The 26,207-nt window shown below is 42.6% G+C and overlaps 1 protein-coding gene across 1 annotated transcript in view; it reads left to right on the forward strand.

The window, feature by feature from the left end:
* Positions 1-26,207, forward strand: part of LOC308308551 (protein NLRC3-like) — a gene marked incomplete at both ends in the record, with an annotated part of 27,423 nt that continues 1,216 nt past the window's right edge. The window contains 10 exons of the mRNA XM_080753968.1: positions 1-26; positions 1,835-1,954; positions 4,519-4,632; positions 16,097-16,106; positions 16,737-16,986; positions 18,829-20,608; positions 20,710-20,880; positions 21,163-21,336; positions 22,390-22,445; positions 25,104-25,111. Of these exons, the coding sequence (XP_080610094.1) occupies positions 1-26; positions 1,835-1,954; positions 4,519-4,632; positions 16,097-16,106; positions 16,737-16,986; positions 18,829-20,608; positions 20,710-20,880; positions 21,163-21,336; positions 22,390-22,445; positions 25,104-25,111 (2,709 nt within the window). The remainder of the gene's footprint in view (positions 27-1,834; positions 1,955-4,518; positions 4,633-16,096; positions 16,107-16,736; positions 16,987-18,828; positions 20,609-20,709; positions 20,881-21,162; positions 21,337-22,389; positions 22,446-25,103; positions 25,112-26,207) is intronic.

The raw sequence follows: 26,207 nt of genomic DNA on the forward strand, positions 1-26,207 counted from the left end.
ATGGATCCTAGTCAACCACCTGCAAGGTGAGTGTTAAATGTTACATTTTTCTGTAAAATAATCTATTAGGAGTAGTGTAATAATGTCATATGTTCTAATCTATCTATCAGGCGTAGTGTAATAATGTCATGTATAAATGTTCTATCTATCAGGCGTAGTGCCGGGGAACAAAGCTTACGGTGTTGCACAATGAAAATAGCAGATCTACAAGCTCAATGCACGCTCCACTACAAAGCTGTTATCTGGTTTTAAAATAATTAATGTTAACTACTAATTTATGCCGTCTTAATCAGTAGCTCTCAAACATTGGCCTGTCAACCCCTGCCAGGAAACCCCATAAGAGATTTCATGATTTTTCCATTTATTTGAAAAATAGCAGAGCTTAGATATACAGTATGCTGTTTTTGAATATAAAATAGAGTTCAAGTGTTTAAAGAGCCACTTTGGTAGAGGTTTGGGTTATGTGGTTACCTTGATATGGAACTCCAAGATTAGCAAGACATCAAAAATAGTTGCTCCATTGACTAGACATTAAATTGATCATTAAAAATATCCTCCTCATTATTAATTATAATTGTACAGTGAAGAGTTCAGGAAGAGCTCCTTTACCCCATAAAACAATATCAACAGGAAGTTGTCATTTTTATTTGACAACTGAGGTTCTATTGTCAGATTCAGCTTTGATTGCTTTCTGTGTGTGTGTGTGTGTGTGTGTGTGTGTGTGTGTGTGTGTGTGTGTGTGTGTGTGTGTGTGTGTGTGTGTGTGTGTGTGTGTGTGTGTGTGTGTGTGCGCGTGCCTGCGTGCCTGCGTGTTGGTCTGCTATCATCCTGATGTTGTAACACTTTGATAGTGAAGTTTAAACAGCTCATATAATCATAAAGTTTAACATTAAATCACATGTTATTCTTATCAGCAGACACTACCTCTGACATCTGAGTCAGGGTTTCTCAAAGTGTGGTTCAGGGACCCTCAGGGTACAAGCTTACAATGTGTCACATGGCATTGCATTGTGAGCTTGGAGCGATATTCTCGGGTTCAGTTTGAAAACAAATCCTCTTTTGGGGGTCCTTGGCACAACACCTTTTCAGATGATTGTCTGTTCAGTCCAGGGCCGGAATTTCATGAAGGCCGTGGCCACCGTTGACCCTCAGTTTGGCCTTGTGCCCCTCTAATCAATGGCATGACCTGAGGCCACAGTGGCCTTAATGTACCACTTTCTCCTCGTCCACGTCTCTTTCTTGTCAATATGTAGACAGTAGACACCAGTGTCTCTTTCTTGTCATGTAGACACCAGTGTCTCTTTCTTGTCATGTAGACACCAGTGTCTCTTTCTTGTCATGTAGACACCAGTGTCTTTGGTTGGTATTCTGAAATCTTAACTCCCCAGAGTCCTCATCTTTAAACCAATCCAGTGACTTTGATTGGTGCAGGGCTGAGCATGGATCAGATTGTAAATACCATATTTTTTCTATTTCACTGCAGATATCCTCCATAACCCTTAAATTCAACAAATTATTTTAATGGACTAAAATCTTGTTTTATTTGATGGCCTTCCTGCCCTGGCATTTGGCCTCTGTGCCCTCAAAAAATGGACAACACCAAAGGCCAAGTGACCTTGCCCCTAAAATGACGAAATTCCAGGCCTGGTTGAGCCTATATAATACATTTCAATTTGTGTGACATACAAATGTTGAGAATCACTGATCAAGGATATGAAATGTGTTTAACTCCACTTAACTCTGTCCTCATTAAATTGGTTAATATACCGTAGCAACTAGTGTGACTATTTTGATGAATAAATGTAATGTTTGGTGTTGGTTGTCATGGTGTCAGTGTCAGGGTTGACCATCAGAGAGCAGAGTCTCCTGTTCCCAGCTGTGTCTCCATGAAGAGTGATCACTCCAAGGGAGGACACATTAACTTCAAAGATGGACACCACTCTACTGACCAGAGGTATTAGAAAACAACACATTAATTGTGACCGAAGGTCACAGTTTACTATGAGAAACGGCACATCATGTCCATGTACGCTTTTTTATGGTCTATGGGTTTGCAGCTCACGTTGACTCTCTCAAGATATCTTTTGGGCTTGTTATGCCTTCCTTGATAGTACACAGGGACGTGCTGGCCATTGGGAAAAGCGGGACAACTCCCGAACGGCCGGTTCATTCCCGGCCGGTTCAGGCCGGCCATTAGAAAAAAAATAAAAATAAAATGTCAGCCTTCGTTCCATTTTGGGGGCTGGGTGGCCAACAAAGTAAATTGTCACTGTCGGACAGAAACCTTGTATCTCCAAGTTTCAAATTTATATTTTTTTTCGCAAAGCAAAGCCCTGCTTCATCATACAAGGCAGTTGCACAAAAAGTAGTGAAACAGCCGATCTACAAGCACACAACGCCTCGCGGTGCGAGGCGTTGTGTACTTGTAGATCGGCTGTTTTCACTAGTTTAAATCATTTTTAAAATGATGAATACAAAACAAACGGTTTTGGACATACAAGGTTTCCACCCGACAACGACGAAATATAACTCATGTACAGTAATTAATTGGCCCACTGGCTTGTCACTTGTCATGATCTGAAATGGCAATCTTTGAGTAGCAGCAGCGCTATAGAGAGAGAGCTCTCTCCATAGCGCGCAATGAGGGCCTCTCCAACTCTTTTTCCCGGGCTGAATCAGGGGCCCAGCATGTCCCTGATAGTACAGTAGGACAGGGAACGCGAAGGAGAGATGGGGACACACAGCAAAGTCCTGGACTCGAATGCGCGACTCCCTGTCAGGCTACATTGAGCTGAGGCTATAGACCAGGGGTTTTCAAAGTGGGTGACGGGGCACCCTGGGGTGCCGTGACGGCAGTCCAGGGGTGCCGCGAGATAATTTGATAATATTTGGAATCTATTTGGACACTTGAAAAAATATTTAGTATCATTTTAAACTTGAAGTACCAAGTTATTTTCAGTCAGTTCTAACCAAAATGGCTATTATCTCAACATTTTCCTCGCAACATAATCACTAAAATATCGTCACTGTCGGGCAGAAACCTCGTATCTCCAAGTTTCAAATGTGTACGTCTTTTGGTAAAGCAAAGCCCTGCTTCATCATACAAGACTGTCGCACAAAACTAGTGAAAACAGCTGATCTACAGCACACTGTGCTTGTAGATCTGCTGTTTTCACTAGTTTAGTTAATTTTATAGATGATAAATACAAAATGAACGGTTTTGGACGTACAAGGTTTCCACCCGACGTGATATGCTATAAATATAAGGTGCTGGGAGTGAAAATTATAATGTAGGGGTGCCTCGGATTAAAAAAATATTTACATACAGACATGGCTACAGACATGGCAGTACTAATTTTTTATAGCAATATGTTAAATATCCCTCCATGAAGAGGCCTCTCTCCCTCTCAGTCAGAGAGTCAGGAGCTGAAATATGTTGACCAGTTCTCCATGTTTCTAGATTCTGGAGCTGCATGTGACCAGAGACTGTTGTCATACAGTGGCAAGCGTACTGTAGATGATAATAATAGTTAATGTACAACATTTAATAGACACTAAAACCTCCTGACCTCCACTGTCATTGTGTTGTGTTGGTCTGCTATCATCCTGATGTTGTTAGACTTTGACACAGAACATGTTTAAACAGCTCATATAATCATAAAGTTTAATGAGAGGCCATATAGCTGGATGAGTAGAGAGGTCTGGTTTATGTGTTGAAGTGTCATTGAGACATTTAACCCCTTACTGCTCCCCACACGCTGTCGCAGCGCAGACCTGGTCATTGTGCGGCCCGGGGGCTGTATGCAGCCCTTTCGTTCACTCCGACCGGCCCTTGTAGGGTTAATTTTGTAAATTACAAAATAAACGCATTTTCTAATTTTGCCTCATGCATGGACTAAAGCTGCATTACTTTTATTTTTACGTTTTTTATTCACGTACATATGGACGCAATGTGTACATCAGCACGGTGCCGAATGCCGGGTTTTCAACAAACATTTTACTGCTCAGTATTTATTTACTAGGTAGAGGTAAAGCGGTAAAGCTGTGTGTTTAGTTTGTGGGGAGCACATCTTGCGGGGAGCACTGCCTTTTGGCTCGGCCCTCCACAATATGTTCTGTTGTTCATGTGGCCCCATGGAAAAACAATTGCCCACCCCTGCCTTAGCATCTAATATACAGTGGCACAAAATAGGGCGATGGAGTAAACACACACACACACACACACACACACACACACACACACACACACACACACACACACACACACACACACACGTGCACGCGCGCACTCACGCACGCACGCACGTTGCACACACAAACACAAATAAATAAATATGTGCCTTTCAGGGATAGTGAAAAAAAAAACATTTTGGTAATGCAAGCTGTTGGCCAACTGCCTTTAAGAGAGACACAACCTGCATTGACAAATGATTATGCTATACTTTCACTCTGTTTTAACTTTAAAATCCTCTAGTAATCATTCTAAACATTGAACAGTTCTTTATATCTTCCTGTCAGGGTTGACCATCAGAGAGCAGAGTCTCCTGTTCCCAGCTGTGTCTCCATGAAGAGTGACCACTCCAAGGGAGGATACATTAACTTCAAAGATGGACACCACTCTACTGATCAGAGGTCAGAATGGAAAACTAATTGTTAAAACAACACGTGATTTAGATTTATTAGACTTTACTGATCAAAGGTCAGAAGTTATGACATATCTGTATATCTTAAAACAGGGGTGGGCAACTTTGAGGATGGAGAGGGCCACTATATTTTCACCCGCACTCCAGAGGGCCACAATGCATATGCAGTCAAAAATAGCCGATTTACAAGCTCAAAACGCGTCGCAATGTGACACGTTTTGAGCTTGTAGATCTGCTATTTTTTAATTGGAATCCCGAAAAGTACATTTTGTATTTAATTTCCAATGCATTTATATGTTCTTATGTTAACTTCATGAATTTAAATACAAATACATTAGACATAAAAAAGACTACTAGTCATTAAGCTACTAACATAGACTGAAGTAAATAAATGGGGTCATGTTTTCATGTTTGGAATTCTAACATCTGAAATCTATCAGTATTCTGATATTAACCTGTGGGGCGCATTAAGTGAAGGTGGGGGCCGCATGTGGCCCCCGGGCCGCCAGTTGCCCATGTACCGGTATGTCTTAAAACATTAATAGTGTGAGAACTCTGCTGAAGGAGTGTTTTTCTCTGCTCTGAATTTCAAGGACCTCAAGACTACACTGAGGCTATTATAGAGCACAGACGTCACATGGCTGTAAAATACTATTGTTAAGGGTGGACATATTAACAACCCATTTTGTGCCCCAGAAATTAACGGATTAAAATGTCCAGAGTGCCTCTCGCTGGCTCCATAAACGGCCAGTCTCTTATTTTGAAGGCCAGAAGTTCATAGCGTAAACACTTCCGGTCTGACGTCATCACGTCCTTCACCGGAATCGATCATTGTTTACGTAGTGTAATGGTGGATCGGATCGGTGCTTTTCAACATGTGTTATATAAGCGAGCATCTGCCTCCATCCTCGCTTTGAAAGTGTTGTTTTGAGATAATGGACATTAAAGATGAGATTCCCCGTCTGCCTCAATGTTATGGGATTACTATTTTGTGCTCATGGATCCGTGATGATGATAAATCAGCGAGGGAGATCGTCTCGGGACCATCCGCGCATGTACCCGGTAGGATAACCGCCGTTACAGTAATATATTACTTTTCGCGAGACATCTCGCGATTGGCACTGCGAACATCAAAGGGAATTTCGAGAGATATCTCGGGAAAGGCACTAAATGAGTTAACTAAGCCAAGATTCACTGAGTTCACTGAGTGCCGCGCTATACTCACACTAGTGATGTGACGCTCGATATATTTGAGTTTTTTGTCTGAATGAGCCAATGGCCGTGGCTTTGTAGGAACATGCCCGTGCCTGTCTGCTCGCACTCTGCACGTTCATGACTTTTATACACATGGGTCTTATTTATACATGATAGAAGGTGAACAATGTTTGGAGCAACAGGTCACCTGGGGCCCCCAACGTGGCCCCTGGTATGACGGCAGACCCCTGGAGAATGTTTGTTGCAAGTTTGGTGCAGATCAGAGTAACAGTGAGCCTCAAAAGTCTGCATGTTAGGTTTGTGATGTCCACTGTTCCCTCTCCCTCCCATCAACTTACTGGTCTATTCTAATATAGGATGGGAGGGAAATAAAGACTGTGTACGCACACACACACGGCAATACTGTATTATTTAGGAAACAGTGGAATAGAAAAAGAATTATGAAGGTTGTAAATATACTATATCTGAAATCTTCATATCTGTCATATTTTAAACCTTTCATTTCATAATTCATAATTTCATAATTATCTACCAACTGACTAGTTGAACACTGAATATGTTTCATCCTAAAACCACCTGACCTCCACTGTCATTGTGTTGTGTTGGTCTGCTATCATCCTGATGTTGTTAGACTTTGACACAGAACATGTTTAAACAGCTCATATAATCATAAAGTTTAATGAGAGGCCATATAGCTGGATGAGTAGAGAGGTCTGGTTTATGTGTTGAAGTACTGAGACATTAACCTCTTACTGCTCTCCACACGCTGTCCCTTCAGCGTCCAATACAGTGGCAAAAAAAAAAAAAAAAAAAAAAAAATAGGGAGATGGAGTTTGACTTTTCTAGCTTTACCAAATACTGTTACTATAGCTGATACAGTAAATAATGTTTAATCTTGGTTAGGGGCTGTTTTATGTTCATGGTACACACACACACACACACACACACACACACACACACACACACACACACATACACACACACACACACACACACACACACACACACACACACACACACACACACACACACACACACACACACACACACACACACACACACACTTTCAGTGCCTTTTCAGGGATTGTGAAAAAATACATTTTAGTAATGCAAGCTGTTGGCCAACTGCCTTTAAGAGAGACAAAACCTGCAATGACAAATGATAATGCTACTTTCACACTGTTTTAACTTTCACATTCTCCAGTGATCATTCTAAACATTGAACAGTTCTTTATATCTTCCTGTCAGGGTTGACCATCAGAGAGCAGAGTCTCCTGTTCCCAGCTGTGTCTCCATGAAGAGTGACCACTCCAAGGGAGGATACATTAACTTCAAAGATGGACACCACTCCACTGATCAGTAAGACACCCTAATTGAGATAAGTGACCGGGGGGCAACGGTGGCAGAGATATGAGTTGGGAGCAGTGTCCAAAAATCGGCCTAATGGTGGCAGATCCATGTTTGCGACCGTCAGGGAGCAGTTTACTATGAAAACCTCCACCGGCCGTCCGTCCGTCGGTCAGTCGGTCGGTCGGTCACACGTCACACGTCACACCTTTGCCCTGCTCATATCTCCGCATCAGTATATAGGGCTTGTTTGTTTATTGTATGACATCACGCCACATCATCAGCTGTGGACTCTGTGATGTCATCGTATCGCATCAGTATATAGGGCTTGTTTGTTTATTGTATGACATCACGCCACATCATCAGCTGTGGACTCTGTGATGTCATCGTATCTCCATATATGGCCATCTCCGTATATGGAGATATAAGTCGTCCATGCCCAAGTATGGGCTGGTGAGGTCAGACTTTGTGTGATGCGTAGGTTATCTCCATATATGGAGATTCAACATTCCAGGCAATGCTCTCTTCCCTGGTGAGAATTGCCCCTTTATATAGGGCTTGTTTGTGTATTGTATGACATCACGCCACATCATCAGCTGTGGACTCTGTGATGTCATCGTATCTCCATATATGGCCATCTCCGTATATGGAGATATAAGTCGTCCATGCCCAAGTATGGGCTGGTGAGGTCAGACTTTGTGTGATGCGTAGGTTATCTCCATATATGGAGATTCAACATTCCAGGTGTAACTATGGCTACCCGTATGACGTGAGAGGTGGAGGTTGTGATATTTGTGGAGATAAGCGACCAACGGTCGCTTATCTCCCGATTAGGGAGTCTTACTGGTGATATTTGTGGAGATAAGCGACCAACGGTCGCTTATCTCCCGATTAGGGAGTCTTACTGGTGATAGACATACCGTACTGTGTACGGCTTTGCGTGATTTTAGGACAAAATCTGTAGGAGCGGTGTCCAAAAATGTGTTTTGTTATAGTCACTAGAAGAGGGCCATATGAGAAATTTAAATGTGTCCTGCATTATTTCATGATGTTTATGGCCTGAGATCTATGACAGTAAGTCAATATTTATAACTGTGATCTATGACTATGACTGTCTCTACTGTACATCAATGAGTATCAATAACTGAGATCAATGACTATGACTGTCTCTACTGTACATCAATGAGTATCAATAACTGAGATCAATGACTATGACTGTCTCTACTGTACATCAGGCCACCTCACACTACAGACCGCATGAATGGTTAGGGAGCACACCTGGGGAACCAGACCCCTGGTTGTCCCAGGTTCCATTCCATAGCTGAATGGTTAGGGAGCCCGCCTGGGGAACCAGACCCCTGGTTGTCACAGGTTCCATTCCAGGCCAGGGTAGCAATGTCGATGTGTTTCCCTGAGCAAGACTCTTAATCCCTAATTGCTCACGCGCTCCTTGTGGGCAGCAAATCAGCTGGGTTGGGCTGAAAATACAGAATTTCCCCCCGGGAGGAAGTAGGTTACTATTATTATTAAAGACTCCTGCTACGGTATATGGACCTTTTGATTCCCAAGGTCAGTTCATTACGGTGTTATTGCAGGATGTTTATGGCCTGTAAGGCAACGATTATAAATTATTAATGACACTATCTCAATGTGCCACGTTTGAACTTGATTGGATACTACAATAAAATGATAACAGTAACAGTGCAGGTCGTACAGTCAAAGGTTAAGCTTGTTTCCATTGTGGCAGACATCCCTACTACTCATTTTTCTACGGTTAAAATGGTTAAAAACTGTTAAAAACGGTTCTGCACGGCGGCCGAACCATTTTAGTCTTAATATAATCGGGTTAATTTATAGCATGATGTATTTCTTACCTATTTGGGAGAAAGTTCTGTCACTATCACACAGTAGACACACAGGACAGCCTGCCTGCAGGCTGCCGTGCGTCGCACAGGCAGCAAGATTGACAGTTTGACGACGAATGAGAACACATTTATTTGCATCGTGGGTCGCAGATCTGGTTCTAGACCGGATCCAGGCAGATATGGCTAGCATTTGCGGGAGCGGCCGGGATTTCCGGGAGATTCGGTGCCACTCGCGGGTGTCCGGGAGGAGACGCTGATTTCCGGGAGACTCCCGCAACATCCGGGAGACTTGGGATGTCTGTTGTGGTCAAAGTGTCTGTCACCATACATACTGTATACACTGTCCTTTAAGCCACTTAGGATTGAGACTGATTCTAATAATGGTTTCTAAATCCTAACCCAAGTTTTCTGAAAAACGTACAAAAGAATTATGTTGCTGTATTAGCAACAACTACTAGCCCAAAAGGGGGTTTTGAATGATTCTTTTTTTTATACATATTTTATGTATTTTTGTACTGCAGTATTTTAGTCATTTTCACTCTAACACAAAGTGTGCTGATCAGAGCTATAGTCACAAATTATAAATGGCTGTTTGCTGTAGTGGCTCATATGTGTGCAATGTAGTTTTTTGAGTGTGACTATTTTAATGGCAGCCCCCTGAACAGTGTCAGTGTTAAGTGTGGTGGGCCCCCCAACATGCCCCCTGGTATGACTATTCTAATGGCAGACCCCTGAACAATGGTTTGTAGCAAGTTTGGTGCAGACCAGAGTAACAGTGAGCCTCATAAGTCTGCATGTTAGGTTTGTGATGTCCACTGTTGGCTCTCCCTCCCACCCACTGGTCAATTCTAAAATAGGATGGGAGGCAAATAAAGAGAGCCTAGACCATGCGTACGCACGCACGCACGCACGCACCGTAATCTAACATATAGTATTGGAGAAGGGGTCCATGGAGTGCCAAATGGTGTATTTTTCCTATTCCAAGCAAACCAGTAATCATAGAGGCTCCACACTTGGTACGTACTGCTCGGTACTCTGGCAACGTTATAGGCACATTTTCCACCATGTTATGTACCATGCTATGTACATCGCGTACAGTACATTATTCATGAACATTTTAGCCAGCTTTTTTGGCTGTTAGGACCCCAGACCTACTGTGCAGCCAGAGGTCATTAGGCCAGGCCGGGGTCATTGAGGTCAACACAAACCCAGAAGAGCCCAGACACACACACACACACACACACACACACACACACACACACACACACACACACACACACACACACACACACACACACACACACACACACACACAAATGGTAAATGGTAAATGGTGCATTTATATAGCGCTTTTATCCAAAGCGCTTTACATAGATTGTGCATTACATTCACCCATTCACGCACACATTCATACACCACTGGCGGAGGAAACCATGCAAGGCACCAACCTGCTCACCGGGAGCAATGTGGGGTTCAGAGTCTTGCCCAAGGACCCTTCGACATTAACTCAACACACACACACACACACACACACACACACACACACACACACACACACACACACACACACACACACACACACACACACACACACACACCTTTTTTTTTTAAATAGAGATAGAGATGGATGCATCCATCCATGGATGGGTGGGTGGATGGATGGATGGATGGATGGATGGATGGACGGACGGACGGACGGACAGACAGACAGACAGACAGACAGACAGACAGCCACCTGGACACTAGGGACATGTGGGTAGGGTACTTGGAGTGGTGGCCACCTGGACAACTGGCCATGCACTTGGAACATGTGAGCACTTAGAGAGGTGGGCACCTGGACAACACAACACAACACTATAGGGACATGTGGGCACTTAAAGAGGTGGGCACCTGGACAACACAACACTATAGGGACATGTGGGCACTTAAAGAGGTGGGCACCTGGACAACACAACACTATAGGGACATGTGGGCACTTAAAGAGGTGGGCACCTGGACAACACAACACTACCAGTAAGACTCCCTAATCGGGAGATAAGCGACCGTTGGTCGCTTATCTCCACAAATAGGCCAAAAGTTTGTTTTACCAATTATCAAGACATACGGGCAGTTGACAGTTTGCCATGGTTACTCATTGAAGTTGAATCTCCATATATGGAGATAACCTACGCATCACACTAAGTCTGACCTCACCAGCCCATATTTGGGCATGAGCAACTTATGTCTCCATATATGGAGATATGATGACATCACACAGTCCTCAGCCGATGATGTGGCGTGATGTCATACAATACACAAACGAGCCCTACAGTATAAAGGGGCAATTCTTGCCAGGAAAGAAGCATTTCTTCGACTCAGACCTTATCGCCAGGGTTGGCTTATAGCAGCTGTCGGTAGGACCATATATGGATTCTGTTAGTGTGGATCTCCTAACAGGGCATCATCTGGGATACAATCCCTTTTATGCCCATATATGGAGATCCCTAACAGAATCCCTTTCATGCCCATATATGGAGATCCCTAACAGAATCCCTTTTATGCCCATATATGGAGATCCCTAACAGCATCCCTTTTATGCCCATATATGGAGATCACTAACAGCTAACAGAATCCCTTTTATGCCCATATATGGAGATCCCTAACAGAATCCCTTTTATGCCCATATATGGAGATCCCTAACAGAATCCCTTTTATGCCCATATATGGAGATCCCTAACAGAATCCCTTGTATGCCCATATATGGAGATCCCTAACAGAATCCCTTTTATGCCCATATATGGAGATCCCTAACAGAATCCCTTTTATGCCCATATATTATGGAGAAATCCCTGCTCTGAGTATCTAACATCAGTGTGATGTCACCTGTTTATGCCCATATATGGAGATCCCTGCTCTGCGTATCTGGTTGCTATGGTAAACAGTTGGTTGCTAGGGTAAAAAAACATGGTTGCTATGGTAAACAGTTTGTTGCTAGGGTAAAACCATGGTTGCTAAGGTGGTTGCTAACGTACACTAACAGACCAGCAACAACAGACTGTTGCCACAGCAACGTACACAAAGGTTTGTGTACACATGTGGTGTGATGTCATACTGATGCGGAGATATGAGCAGGGCAAAGGTGTGACGTGTGACGTGTGACGGACGGACGGCCGGTGGAGGTTTTCATAGTAAACTGCTCCCTGACGGTCGCAATAAGCACATGTGGGGAGCGTGTCGCTGTTTCTACATGTCATCTTTTCGACACCCGACTCTAACCCTCACCCTAACCCTAACCTCTGTGGAGTGAGTCGTTAACCCTCCGGTCGAAATGATGAGCGTTCGCAAAAGCGAGATTTCCCCGACATGTGGGCACCTGGACAACTGGGTAGTAGGGGCATGTGGGCAAGTGTGCAATGACTGACTGATACAGATCTCCATATATGGCCATATCAGTTGGATCACTGCTGCAACGTAGCTGTGAGCGCCCGCAGAGCGGGCGCGATCTCTAGATGTGAGCAGCCCAAAGGCCACAAACTTCTAGGACTGTATTATTTAGGAAACAGTGGAATAGAAAAAAAATATGAAGGTTGTAAATATACTATATCTGAAATCTTCTTTCATTTCATAATTCATAATTTCATAATTATCTACCAACTAGTTGAACACTAAAAGACATATTTTATATATTTTTGTACTGCAGCGTTTTAGTCCTTTTTACTCTAACACAAATATTGTGCTGATCAGAGCAACAGTCACAAATTATAAATGGCTATTTGCTGTAGTGTCTGACACCTTGGGGGTGAGAACCTGGCAATTTAGTTATTTGAGTGTGACTTTTCATGGCAGCCCCCTGAACAGTGTTTGTGGCAAGTTTGGTGCAGACCAGAGTAACAGTGTGCATGTTAGGTTTGTGACGTCCACTGTTCGCTCTCCCTCCCGCAACCGTGGTTTTCCCATTGACCCTAAGCGCAACGGTGGGGGCGCGGGAGTGTGGGGAACACACAACACTGACTATTGCCGATGCTGGAGAGGGTATATAGCTTTATGTATTGAGAGGCACTCTTGCCGATTTCGTAAGATTGCAAGATATTTAAAAGTTATTTGGGGCCATGATGATAACCTCTTCTTCCCACTACAAGACATGTATATTGTGCGTGTTATTGTTTACAACGACAATTATTCACGTGTGGCAAGATCGCGGTTCCACTAGTTTTACTTGGCTAGTGTAGGCTTAGAAGCCTTTTCAGAAGTTAATTTAATGTTTTCCATTTAATTATTTCCTTTATCATCATCTTGCGCTAATGCACACAACTGTTTTCGCCAGGTTTAAGGTCTTATTTTAGTTGTTTCTCATAAGCTCGTGACCCTCCTTACCCATCGGCCCCCACCGTTGCACTCAGGGTCACCGGGAAAACCGCTGCCGCCTCCCTCCCACCCACTGGTCAATTCTAATATAGGATGAGAGGCAAATAAAGAGAGCCTTGACTGTGCGCACGCACGCACACGCACGTGCACACTCAATATAAAAAAGTTGTTGTAGTTGAGCACTGAATATGTTTCATCTTGGTTAACTTCCCAGGGTTGACCAGCAGAGAGCAGAGTCTCCTGTTCCCAGCTGTGTCTCCATGAAGAGTGATCACTCCAAGGGAGGATACATTAACTTCAAAGATGGACACCACTCTACTGATCAGAGGTGAGAATGGAAAACTATCAGTAAACAACATGACTCAGAAGTCATAAGATTATTGGTCTGATTATTCACAATGACCTTTTTAATTTCCCAAAACATCACATCCTTTATCCAGAGCAGCATCCATTATGAAACTGTGTGCGGACTTCAAACACACAAAAAGCAGTGATGTCTATAGGGGCACTACCCAGAGCACATGTCTTCGCCAGGATGGGTGGTCTACCCAGGCCTTTTTTCATTTGTGGGTTGAAGCCAGTAGGAAGTGGAGCGAATAGTTCAACAACATACAGTACAGTTAATCTTTCCTGATCTGTTATGGTGGTCTCTACAGGCAAAAGGGAAATCACTTCTGGAGGTGTTTTATACAGGTTCTGTCACATCTGTAGTCTCTGAGCTGGGAGTGCAGTCATACCAAGCTCAACAGACTCTGGTCAGGCTTAGCCACATCACAGGCCTATAATTAAAGACCCAATGAAATGACTATTTTGGGTATTTTATTTTGAAGTTTCAGTTTGAAAAGGAAGCCTGTGTGTTTCTGAACCAATCCGAGGGGACCAGCCCTTCAGGTGAATGTAATCAAACGTTAATTTATATTCAAAAAGTCTATCTATGTCATCCCTTTTTGAATTTCTGTTCACAGGAAGTGATTAAGAATGGCCTATTTAGGGACCTTTGATATAAATATACACAAAAATTGTTTATTTTCTATTTTTTTTTTCTAACCCTAACCCTAACCCTAACCCTAACCCTAACCCTTTGCCACGGAGGGTGTGTGTTTGAATCCACCGTGGTGCATCAATATGTCAATCTGACGAGACCCCAGTGGTGTGTTCTACCGTGTAGTGGTACAGTACGCAAACAACGTTTTCGTATAAACGCAGCCATTAAAAAAACTTCAGAGAAAGCTTATCTGATACACAGGAGGAGAGGCTGGGGCAGCAAAAATGTGGACCTAATCTGAGGTGAAGGTAAACATGGACCTGCCACACACATTAGTATTCAAACTGCGCTTGGTCATTGTCGACCACACGCATGCGAGCGCCGTGCATGTGGGAGGTTAGGGAATAATTATAGATGCCAAACAAATCTAGAACACACCACTGCGAGACCCCAAACCCAGTAACATAAGTCCATCCTAACATTTCTGAACCCTAGGAAACTTTAGCCTCGTAAACCAGATTCCTCCTGCCTTCTTTGAGTCAGTTCTAAGGAAACTTGGCTCACCCTCTCTTGCCGGGGCACTTTACACCATTTCATGTCTAGAAACAGAAGAGCTAGGAAGTTCCCTGACTGTCTTATCATCATAGTTCAGCATGTTTATAGCAGGATAGCATTGTGGAGTTATAAAGTTATAAATGCACTCCATGTTTGTGACACCAACCCCTCCCTCCCTCCCCCCGTTTGGACTTTAACATAATGTCTCTGTCTCAACCACTTCCTCTCCAAGTAAACTAGATTTACAACAACCACCAGTAAAACAGCTCAAATAGTCATAACGTCTAATATCTAACTCACATTTTAAGCATCACTTTATTCATTATTTTCTAAGGACAGTACGTACTTATGAAATCCATTCTGTGAGATGTGGCTAAAGTTCAATAGCTGCCCATGTACATTTTCTTTTTTTTCTTTTTGCAATTTGCAATTTTCGTTTTTTTATCCATTCCCCTATATTTATCTAATCTAAGTCATATGATGAACTCCTTACTTATGTACATGTTTTAACATGATGTGTGGATCACACATGCGTAATCACTCTCCTTCAAACATATACCATTAAACTAAATGTTATGAAACAAAATCCATGGTTTAGTCCTAGCCTACATATTGTGGGAACGTCTTCAACATCACAATATAAATCCTTCTGCAGTGCATTACAACTTTACAAGTAACGCTGCTGCATATCATAAACAAAATGTGGCGGTAAAAACACTGATAATGCTGGCACGATTTGTGTTAATGTATCAAATCTTTTATAAAGTATGCATCACATTGTGAACCTATTGAACGTTTTAAACCACAGATAATTATAATGTGTGTGTGTGTGTGTGTGTGTGTGTGTGTGTGTGCGCGCGTGTGTGTGTGTGTGTGTGTGTGTGTGTGTGTGTGTGTGTGTGTGTGTGTGTGTGTGTGTGTGTGTGTGTGTGTGTGTGTGTGTGTGTGTGTCCTCCACAGAGACCAGCAGCAGATATGTCAGGGTTCCAGTGGTCAGTCAACCGAGGAACATCAAACAGAGCTGGACTCCATATTTGCAGTATGGCATTGTTCACCTTTACACCTTTACTTCATCTACAATGAAATGAGGAGTTGATGACAAACAGAGACACGTCTTTTTTAACACACTCTGCTCTTGGCAGTGTGTTTGAGGTGTGGTATTTATTGATTGATGACACTGCACCTACATCACAAGGACATCACTTTGATTTTGGGAGAAATTAAATTTCCAAGACTTTTTTCCGTCACTTTGTGACAGGCACGTGCACACATAGACATCAGAGGGGGCTTGAGCCCCTGTCTGTAAAAAAGTGTCCTCTCTCCAGACAATGAATGCAGTTTTCACTGTGGTGAAAGAAATGCACCTCGTTTCCATGCCATGTAACTGAAGGCAGTTTTCAAGAGAAATACATGCCGTATGACAGATCTCCAGTATTCACTTGATTATGCTTAGTGTAGTATGCTATCAAGTACCGAAAATATCCGACCTCCAAGCTCACATCGTGAGCTTGGAGGTCAGCTATTTTTGGCTCGGCTATAAGCTCACAATGGCTATAAACCGTTGTGAGCTTGGAGGTCCTGGAGGTCCTTTTACAAAAGAGGCCCTTTTAGAAATTTCAGCCCCTGCCTCTCTAACATTCTCTGCACGCACTGGAGGATCCTGAGGCGTTCCATGGCCAGCATGGAGATATAATCCCCCCATCTGGTCCTTGGTCTGCCTGAATCAATCAATCAATTCAATATTGTTGAATTTCAACTTTATTATATTATTATGTGTTTCAGCTTCTTGAAGTGAATCTCGTAACATTGGTGAAGAAAGAGATGAAGAGGTTCCAGAGGCTCCTGACAACAGATTACCCAGAATGCTTAGAGAGTCAGAGGGAGGAGGGGGAGGAGGCAAGGAGAAGCATCACAGAGGGAGCTCTGAAGATCACACTGCACCTCCTGAGGAGTCTGAAGCAGGAGAAGCTGGCTGACACACTGGAGATCAGTAAGAAAAACTTTATTTACACCTTTAACATGATGGAGATCAGTAAGACTTTATTCACACCTTTAAAGTGATCCCTGATTTGTAAGCCATGTAGGCCTTAATATGTTATAATAACCCTCTTTAACCGAAATATGCCTTTTAAAACACTTGGAATATATTCCTTTGAGAGAAAACAAGTGATATGTTCAACCCCTGGGGGGAGCCATTGCACTATTCGTCGCATGCAGTTATGACGTAGGCAATGCATTTTGGCTGGTCGGGCCCATTTAAAATGGCGGTGTAAACAACTTTTAGATGTTGAATTAAACACTTACAGGCACTGCAAAACATCCTACTTGATATGAACAGAACAGAAAAGCACCACACTACTAACTACAGTTAATCTGAGCTTCAAGACAATGTTTTAAATATTGTAAAGAGAACGTTGTTTGACGTTCCATATTAACCCTATGGGCCCGCCCAGCTAAAATGCATTGCCTACGTCATAACTGCATGCGACGAACAGTGCAATGGCTCCCCCCAGGGGTTGAACATATCACTTGTTTTCTCTCAAAGGAATATATTCCAAGTGTTTTAAAAGGCATATTTCGTTTAAGAGGGTTATTATAACATATTAAGGCCTACATGGCTTACAAATCAGGGATCACTTTAACATGATGGAGATCAGTGAGAAAGACTTTATTCACACCTTTAACATGATGGAGATCAGTAAGAAAGACTTTATTCACACCTTTAACATGGTGGAGATCATTAAGAAAGGCTTTATTCATTCACACATTTAAAGGACAATTCCAGGCTAAAACATATACCCCACTTAATTTGCCTTTTATCATGAATGTTCCTACCTGGTTTGGTCAATTTCTGTTATCGATGCCCCTTTTCGGACTTCTCGCGACCCCTCCTCACAGCTGAAATGTGGCTAAATATACACAGACAAAAGCGTAGATTTTTGCCGCTCCAAAGTTACTTTTTTTCTTCATGAATGGTCTATGTATAGTTCCAAGTGACGCAGCAGCCTGCTGTTATTCCAGCAGATATTGACCCGGAAGAGAACGGAGCGTGACTCCTTGGAGGTGCTGTGACCTATTATTATTAGCTACAGTACGTAGCTATGTTACGTGGCTGCGTGGCTACTATGCAGCCACGTAACATAGCTACGTAACTAAGGCTCATTCAACAGCACAAGACTGCATGTCAAGAAACCACGCTGAAAACTGTGACCTGTAGAATTATGTGACCATAGGTGTCTCACTCTACCTCTCTCAAAGTAAACACAGCCCTGCTGCGTCACTTGAAACTATAATTAGCCCCATTTCAGCTGTGAGGACACAAAAGGGGCATCAATAACAGAAATCGACCAAACCAGGTAGGAACATTCATGATAAAAGGCAAATTAAATTAAGTGGCGTATGTGATTTAGCCTGGAATTGTCCTTTAACTTGATGGAGATCATTAAGACTGTATTCACACCCTTAACACGATGGAGTTCAGTAAGAAAGACTTTATTCACAACATGATGGAGAGAAGTAAGACATTAATTCAAGAACTATCGATGTAAACATATCTCCAAGCAGATCTCTATGATTCATAGAAACACTTTATGCTACTTTATATCAAAATAATACTTAACTTAGACTTACAATAACTTTCCACGAATGCACACGGAAAGGATGGTGTAGTAGACACACCAAGAATCAATAATCAAGAGGATTTCATTGTCACTAGTCATAGAGATATAAGCAGCTAAATGCAATACTGTGCTAACAACAACATAAGAATAACAACAGTAATAATGACAAAGATCTTCTAATGGTATTTATCTGGGAGGTCACTTTTACATTAACATGTATACTCACTGGTGTCTTACGTTCTTTGGTCATTTAGAAACTCTTGCTCCTGTCAGTCAACAACAACTCAAGTCTCATCTTAAGAAGAAGTGTAAGAATGTGTCTGAGTGGATTGCTAAAGAGGGAAACCCAACACTTCTGAATCAGATCTTCACAGAGCTCTACATCACAGAGGGAGGCAGTGGAGAGGTCAATAAACAACATGAAGTCAGACAGATTGAAGCAGCATCCAGGAAACCAGCCAGACCAGAGACACCAATCAGATGTGAAGACATGTTTAAACCCTTACCTGGACAAGACGAACCAATCAGAACAGTAATGACAAAGGGAGTGGCCGGCATTGGTAAAACAGTCCTAACTCAGAAGAATGCTCTGGACTGGGCAGAAGACAAAGCCAACCAGGATATCCACTTCATGTTTCCATTCACTTTCAGAGAGCTTAATCTGATGAAAGAGAAGTACAGCTTGGTGGAACTCCTTCATCATTTCTTTGGTGGAATCATGAATCCATTAATCTGCAGCTTAAAAGAGTTCCAAGTTCTGTTTATCCTCGATGGATTAGATGAATTGAGGATTCCCCTAGACTTCCAGAACAGTGAGATTGTAACCGATGTCACAAAGCCAATCTCGATGGATGTGCTGCTGACAAACCTCATCAAGGGAAACCTGCTTCCCTCTGCTCGCATCTGGATAACTACACGACCTGCAGCAGCCGATCAGATCCCAACTGATTATGTTGACAGGGTGACAGAGGTGAGAGGATTCACCGATCCACAGAAGGAAGAGTACTTCATTAAGAGATTCGGGGATGAGAAGAAGGCACGACCAGTCGTCTCACACGTCAAGAAATCCAAAAGCCTCCACATCATGTGTCACATTCCCGTCTTCTGCTGGATCACTGCCTTAGTTCTGGAGGACATGTTGAGAACAGATGTGAAAGGATCGCTGCCAAAGTACCTGACTGAGATGTACCTCCACTTCATGCTGGTTCTGTTCAAGCAGAAGAATGTGAAATATCATGATGGAGCTCAGACACATTCTAACAAGACTCCAGACAATACCAAGGTCATTCTGTCTTTGGGGAAACTGGCATTTCAACAGCTAGAGAAAGGCCACCTGATCTTCTATGAAGCAGACCTGAGAGAGTGTGGCATTGATATCAGAGATGCATCTGTGTACTCTGGAATGTTTACACAGATCTTTAAAGAGGAGTTTGGGATATACCAGGACACAGTGTTCTGCTTCGTCCATCTTAGTGTCCAGGAGTTTCTCGCTGCTCTCTATGTCTTTGTCTCCTTCACCAAGGATGGCATCAACCTGCTGTCAGGACCACAAGCAACCTCCACTCTTCCCAAGTTAATTCACCTCTACCAAAGTGCTGTAGACAAGGCCTTACAGAGTCCAAATGGACATCTGGACTTGTTCCTCCGTTTCCTGCTGGGCCTCTCTTTGGACACCAATCAGACACTCCTACAAAGATTGCTGACACAGACAGGAACAAGGTTCCAGACCAATCAAGAAACGGTCCGATACATCAAGGAGAAGATCAGAGACAATCCATCTCCAGAGAGAAGCATCAACCTGTTCCACTGTCTGAATGAGTTGAACGATCATTCTCTAGAGGAGGACATCCAACAGTACTTGACATCAGGACGTCTCTCCACAGACAAGCTCTCTCCTGCTCAGTGGTCAGCTCTGGTCTTCATGTTGCTGTCTTCAGGAAAGGAGCTGGATGTGTTTGACCTGAAGAAATACTCTGCTTCAGAGGAGGCTCTTCTGAGGCTGCTGCCGGTGCTCAAAGCCTCCAATAAAGCTCTGTAGGTTCACTGATAACTAGATATATTTCATATACAATTATGATCTTTCATTAACAGAAAGTCGAATAAATAAAAGATTTACCACTATAATGTTTCTCCAGGCTGAGTGGCTGTAATCTGTCAGAGAGTTGCTGTCAGGAGTTGTCGTCAGCTCTCAGCTCCAGCTCTAGTCTGAGAGAAGTGGACTTGAGCAACAATGACCTGCAGGATTCTGGCGTAAACCTTCTGGCTGTGGGACTGGGGAGTCCACACTGCATGTTGGAGACTCTGAAGTCAGTATGCCTGAAACTGTGTTCAACTGTTTTTAAATAAAAACCTAATATGTTTCTAAATTCAATGTAACAGAATGTAACGTTGTAACACTTCTCACTCCTGTGTGTGTGTGTGTGTGTGTGTGTGTGTGTGTGTGTGTGTGTGAGTGTGTGTGTGTGTGTGTGTGTGTGTGTGTGTGTGTGTGTGTGTGTGTGTGTGTGTGTGTGTGTGTGTGTGTGTGCGCGCGTGCGTGCGTGCGTGTGTGTGTGTGAGTGTGTGTGTGTGTGTGTGTGTGTGTGTAGTTTGTCAGGATGTCTGGTCACAGAGAAAGGCTGTTCTTCTCTGACCTCAGCTCTGCGCTCCAACCCTTCCCATTTGAGAGAGTTGAACTTGAGCTACAATCATCCAGGAAAATCAGGAGAAGCGATGCTCTCTGCTGTTTTGAAGGATCCACACTATAGACTGGACACTCTGAGGTATGAGAGACTTGGTCTGTGTGTGAATGTTCATAGTGTCTACTGTCTAGTCAGACCACCAGGCATCACATAGAAATAAGTATAGGCAATTCTACTCTGGCATCGGGAGGGTTAGGTGAGACAAAGATGAACACAACATTTTCATCAGATTGCACCTGCTTGACACTCCTCCAGATTGACCTCTCTTCTGCCAGCTCACCTCTCATTGAAAATAAAGACAGCCACAGAATTACAGCACGTCTTGTTGCGACCGAAGCGAATGTTGCAGTTTACCATGGGAAATGTCACAGCTTTTCCTCTTGTAGACAAGTGTGTGTACAGATTTTTACAGTCTATGGGTTGGTTCCCTTGACACATCACAGTGACATCACAGGTGACATCACCTATATACTATACGTCCATATATGGGTATTCCACAGAAGTCTAAATTCTGTGTAAATATACGCCGACTATAATTAGTCGGCTAGATCTTGTCTAGATCTAAACTATACTTAATAATGATCAACGGATATTATAATTATGTTAGTCCAATATTAGGAGATCAGTTATGCACATTACTGTTTTTTTTTAAATAAATAGTTATTGAATTATGGAATAAATTGCAAAGTATATTTTCGGCTTGAATATAACCGTAATCTAGCTGGTTGAAATGACGGCTATATCCGACTATTGCTCAGTGGGGTCTTGGCCATATAGGATTCTGTTAGTGTGGTATGTGGCCAATGTGGCCTCCATATGGGCATTCCCGTATGATGTCCAAGCTGTTAGAGATGGGCTTAATATTGATGACATCAGGGAACTCCATATATGGGCATAAAGGGATTCTGTTAGTGTGACATCACAGTGAAGCCAGAGCGTGATGTCAGAGCAGCAAACCCATTCTGTTAGAGTGGTTCCCCTGACATCACAGTGATGTCAGAGCGGCAAACCCATAGACCGTAAAAAAGTGTACACGTCCAGACGTCCAGACGGAGTCAGCCTGTGCCGCTTCTCTTCGGTCGCAATAATCATAGAGAATATCCAGACCTGACTTTGTCTCTCCTTCAACTCCAGTGTGGACCATGGTGGAAAGTGTTGGCTGACACCAGGATTGAGGAAGAGCATGACAAGTAAGTGTCTGTTCTGTTTTATTCATTCAATCACAGCAGCATCACATCCAGCCATTTAGATGATTGGTTCTCAAAGTGGGGTCCGGGGACCCCCAGGGGTCCTTGGGGGATTCCAGGGGGTCCCCAGCCATGCACTTTGTGCCGCGTTATGAATACATTTACATTTCTCCACGGCCAAATATATATCAATTTGTGGATTATTGACACGAAAAACTTTGAGAACAACTGATCTAGATGAGCTGCTCACATACACAGAATGAAGATGATAATAACCATAATGTGTAGGTTATACAGTAACAAAATCATACCTGCAAGCACAAGACTGACAGTGACTGTCAACAAGTCACCATAGGGCTGTCTGTCATGGGCATGATGTGCCCTCTAGCTGTCACCGGTGGCCATTACATTTTAACTAGGGCTGTCAGTCGATTAAAAATTTTAATCCCATTAATCGCATGATTGTCCATAGTTAATCGCACGATTAATCGCAATTAATCGCATATTTTGTATTTGTTCTAAATCTACCTTAAACAGATATTAATACTCATATCAACATGGGAGTAGACAAATAGCCTACTTGCTTTATGCAAATACAGCATATTTATTATTATTTGGAATAATAACAAATACTGTCCATAATAGGCCAAACAAACATATAACAACTTGAGAAAATATCTGCTTCCATTAGGACAGATTAATAGTGAAAGGACCACCGCTCATCGAGGTGCTGCATGCCTGAAGGTCTATGACCAAAAGCTTGCACTTTATTAACTGAAAATAAAGAACATGATTTTGCACACTTTTGAGTGTGCGGAGGCTCCCTTAAATCTTTCATTAGGACAGATTTAAAATAAACTTGGCATTCAATCACTAAACCTCAGCATCCCTATTCTAAGGGGATATTCACCAAAAGTGGCAGATTTAAAAGCTCATTACAAGATGCTACAAGAGCTTTTGGTGAAGAGAGTTGGTTTATAAATATAACTCAAGTGCAGTGCAACTCAGGGGTGTTTTACAAAGCAAGCATGAGGCATTAGAGGGTCTGAATTGGTTTAACTGAAGTAATATTGATACATTCTAAATATTATCAAAGTATTCTGAGGCACCCTGGACTGGTGTTATTGGGCACCCTAGTTCACTATGAGAAACCCAGCTGTTATGATGTAGAGTGTACTAGAGACACTGATGGCTTGTTGGAGATGTGTGGCACACAAGCCATAGTCAGCCAGACTTGCCGGATTTCAGCCGGATTTGGGCCATAACAGGGCCCAAACCTGTTTGCCACTGAGGCAGCCAACTGATGACACTGCCAATCTTAACTGCTAACCACTGTATGTGGGTTCTCTGGCCGTTGTTGCAAGCATGTGGTGGTCACTGTTAGCATGTTGGTGCGGGGGTCTGGGGAGGCAGAGCACTGTATAATAAAGGACGTCATAGGCTACTATGTGCTCGTGTACAAGTTGGAGCGCTCCTGTTCTTGGGAGCGTGTGTGTGTCTGGGGCTCGCGCTGTATGCAGATGTGCCGTTTCAACGCTTCGGTATTTGATGCGCGCGACGCCGTGAGCGGTGATATTGTGGTTGTCTGCTGCAAAAATCTCCGCCGTTTTGTCTGTCTCATACATAGAGTTATGGGGTCTCATACTATGACTAGCCCTGCTGCTAGCCGCATCACACACTGACTGACTGTTGTCAGCGCATTCGCTTCCTCACTCTATACTACGGAGTGCACCGAGGCTCAAACATCAGCTGCGTTAATTGCACGTTAAAAAAAATATCGGCATTAAAAGGATTGTGAGTTAACTAGTTAATAGCGCGCTAAATTCGACAGGTATAATTTTAACACAAAAAAAGGCTCTAATTAGTTCTACTGTATACCACCAACATTGGAGCAGGCCTTAAAGGAGAGCAAATCCCTACCTAGCCTCCTTCAAAATTGGTCTGAAAAGTCACCTTCAGACGGCTGCTGCTCAAGACCTGTAAACAGACTAAGCCCCCTTCTGCCACCCCCCCCCCCCCCAATATGTTTTCCTTTTTTTCTGCTTTTGTAATTGATGTTATCCTATGTAAAGTACTCTATTCTATCCATCCGTCTTTCAATGTTATACATAAAGGTTTCCTGTGTAAATAAGCCATAAAGCTTCCTAGGATCTCCTTTTAGTTGACCTTGTACCAGTGACTTGTGCTGTCATGAAACTGTACTTTTTCCTATGCAAACTTCTAATACATACTTAAATCAGTCAATCAATCAATCAAAAAGTCCATCTGTTACCATTCAAAGCAGAGGACTGGAGGATGGTTTGTTTAATACAGTAACGTGAGGTGAAATAATTATTAGCATGGGCAGACAGTGAATAAAAATGCATACTGTATGTCTACATTCAATTAACACAGTGAATATAAATGCATGTATGTCTACATTCAATTAACACAGTGAATATAAATGCATGTATGTCTACATTCAATTAACACAGTGAATATAAATGCATACTGTATGTCTACATTCAATTAACATAGTGAATATAAATGCATGTATGTCTACATTCAATTAACACAGTGAATATAAATGCATACTGTATGCCTGCATTCAATTAACACAGTGAATATAAATGCATACTGTATGTCTGCATTCAATTAACACAGTCTGGGACTAAAAATCAGTGCCTCAGGTAATTTTGGTATGGCAGTGAATGCACTAAAAGAGAAAGCACAACGGACCCTGATGAAGGCCACTAGTGGCTGAAACGCGTCGGTCGTGTTTTTTATCTTTGCTGCCATGAGCTAAAATAAAGTTGCTTGCTATTTTTGAACTGAACAGAGTTGCCTTGGACCTCTTCTTCGTTCCCTACCTCACCCCTTCACAGTTTTTTTTTACACCAGGGAATGGAACTAGAATTGTTGTTGTCCTAAGATTGTTATACCCTCTCCAAAGAGCACCTGTCTACAGTTTATTGTTGTATTCACGGATCCATGCAGCGCTTCTTCTACTTTTATCTAAAAAAGAGAAAGCATGTAGAGCTTTTTATGCTATTAAAAGAACATTTTACACATTTGATATACCAGTTAGAATTTGGATTAAAATATTCAACAGTATAATACAATCTATGGCAGTGAATTGTGGGGTCCACTCAGTGATCAGGGCTACACTAGATGGGACAAACATCTTCTGTAGATTTATATTAAACATTCAAAGGAAAACACCTACCAATGCATGCAGGGCAGCATTAGGCTGTTACCCTTTAATTGTCAACATTAGGAAAATAACATTAACATTTTGGATACACCTTAAATCAAGCCCCCAAGACACCCTGGGATTCTAGGTCTTGCAAGCCCAGGAGATGAAACCTCAAAAGAGTCCCTTCTGTCAACTGGTTCACACTTTTATTGATCACTCAACCTCAGACCAGCACGGCTTTGCAGACACTAATTAGAGTCAACCAAATGATTAAACAAACAAAAGATGCCTATCTGGAACATTGGACCAATCAAACCAAAACCCAACAAAGACTTAATTGCTATCTGGCCCTAAAACATGAATATAAACTGAGAGTATCTGTTTATGGTCAAAGATACAAAGCAGAGACAGATTATGGGGATCCAAATAAATAAATAAACAATAAACTGACCAAATACAGACTGAGTGACACAGTCTGGCCATAGAGAAAGGACGGCACAAGAAGTCCTATCTGCCTCCAGAACAAAGAGTGTGTGGTCACTGTACCACGGCTGGTCGAGAATGAGACACACTTTCTATTAAAATGTGAC

This window comes from Nannobrachium achirus (assembly GCF_963921795.1).
Source record: "Nannobrachium achirus genome assembly, chromosome: 2".
Taxonomy (NCBI): Eukaryota; Metazoa; Chordata; class Actinopteri; order Myctophiformes; family Myctophidae; genus Nannobrachium; species Nannobrachium achirus.